The sequence below is a fragment of the Dama dama genome, chromosome 2, assembly GCF_033118175.1.
Source record: "Dama dama isolate Ldn47 chromosome 2, ASM3311817v1, whole genome shotgun sequence".
Taxonomy (NCBI): domain Eukaryota; kingdom Metazoa; phylum Chordata; class Mammalia; order Artiodactyla; family Cervidae; genus Dama; species Dama dama.
Genome location: NC_083682.1, coordinates 23,283,790 through 23,285,676, shown reverse-complemented (window position 1 = coordinate 23,285,676; position 1,887 = coordinate 23,283,790). Strand labels below are relative to the sequence as shown.

Genomic DNA, 1,887 nt, shown 5'->3' with positions numbered 1-1,887 from the left:
AAGTTGGAACCACACTCTATTAGACTTCTAATGGCTAGTTATGGCTTAAGTGATAGCCTCCAAAGAAAGGCAATGTGAGATTTTAGATTAGTTATAATTGATCTTAACTGAATATGATAAGACTAGGCTAACTCTGATATCTCTTACCCTCACCTCTTCACCCTAAAGCTATTCTCTCCCCCACCCCCATACACACACTCCACAATCCACCTATGTGTGGTTCTTTGCTATAAGTACTGCATCCTCACAGCTCTGTCATGATATCAATATTCTCAATATTCTCAATATTTCACTATAATGGCTTGGGGATAGAAAAAAGAAATCTTCCCTTGGAAGTTTAAAAATACCTCTCTTCCTGCCCTTCAAGATATTGAATCAGTTAACATCATCTTTTTTCAAATACAACCCTGAACCCACTTCTTATTTACCAAGCACTTTCAAAATTAATATCTTTAACATATTTTTGTTTTTGTTTTTGTTCACTTGTCCTCCCTCTTCCGCCAAATCCTGTTCCTTGAATACAAGTAAAATTTCCAAATATTATATTGGCTATGAGAAAGGCTTATCATTTGATAAAAATGACTAAAATGCCTCAAACATTCTCAAATACAAATATATATTTTGTAAGTAACAGTGAATTTTGTCTCTAGAGGAAGAAAAGAAATAACACAGAGCTCATGACAACATTTCATCTGGTTCACTTCTTCCTCTCTGCCGAAATTTCCTTTGTTGAGGTGACTACTTTCCCCTAAGCACCTTCCTCAGTGCATTCTTCACATCCTTGTTCCTTAAACTGTAGATCAAGGGGTTCAGCATGGGGATCACGGTGGTGTAGAATATGGAGGACACCTTCTCCTGCTCCATAGTATTGCTCGAAGGAGGCTTGAAATACATGAATGTTATAGACCCAAAAAAGATAACCACAGCCATGAGATGGGAGCTACAAGTGCCAAAGGCTTTGGACCGTCCCTTGATGGAGTGAATATGGAGGATACTAGAGAAGATGAAAGCATAAGAGATGAGTACAGCCAGTGTCGGTGCCAAGGTATTAACTCCTCCAATAATAAACAATAGTATCTCATTAACATGGGTGCTGGAGCAGGAGAGACTCAACAAGGGAAGAATATCACAAAAATAATGACTGATAACATGAGACCCACAGAAGGACAACATTGACATGTGGGTAGTATGAACGGTGGCCCCAAACAAGCCCAGTGAATATACTACACCCATCATTATGGAACAGACCCTGTGGGACATGATAATATTGTAAAGCAGTGGGCTGCAGATTGCAACATAACGATCATATGCCATGGCAGTGAGAAGATAACCTTCTGCTATTACAAAAATAAGGAAGAAGTAAAGCTGAGCCATGCATTCCTGGAAGGAAATAACATTCTTCTCTAACACAAAACTCACCAGCATCTTTGGAGTAATGACAGAGGAGTAGCAGAGATCAATGAATGACAAATGGCTGAGAAAATAGTACATTGGAGAGTGAAGTTGAGAACTGATAGTGATTAAGAAGATCATGCCCAGGTTCCCCACCAAGGTGACTACATAGATTCCAAGGAACAGGAGGAAGAGTGGCAACTGAAGCTCTGGGCATTTTGTTAACCCTTCAAGGATAAATTCACTCACTGAAGAGTGATTTAAAGTAGTCATTCCTTACAAGATATTATCTGCAGAAAGAAGTGAGACAAAATAGATGCATTAGAGTTATTTTCTGATTCCCAATGCAGCATGACAGGTCCCGTCTTGACTGGGTCCATTTTTCATCTGTCCCATATCTTCATCCTTTCCAGTGATCTCTTAAAAGCTCAAGGACATGGTACTGATGAACCTATTTGCAGGGCAGGAATAGAGATGCAGACATAAAAAATGGAC

The 1,887-nt window shown here is 39.3% G+C and overlaps 1 protein-coding gene across 1 annotated transcript; it reads right to left on the bottom strand.

Annotated features, from left to right (window-relative positions):
* Positions 1-738: 738 nt before the first annotated feature.
* Positions 739-1,668, bottom strand: LOC133066683 (olfactory receptor 8D2-like). The gene has a single exon (XM_061158005.1). It carries the CDS (start codon positions 1,663-1,665, stop codon positions 739-741), a length of 927 nt encoding a protein of 308 aa, XP_061013988.1. The 5' UTR covers positions 1,666-1,668.
* Positions 1,669-1,887: the final 219 nt, after the last annotated feature.

What these genes read in the sequence shown, in the direction of transcription:
- LOC133066683 (XM_061158005.1), bottom strand. Translation starts at nt 1,665, where the DNA reads ATGACTACTTTAAATCACTCTTCAGTGAGTGAATTTATCCTTGAAGGG.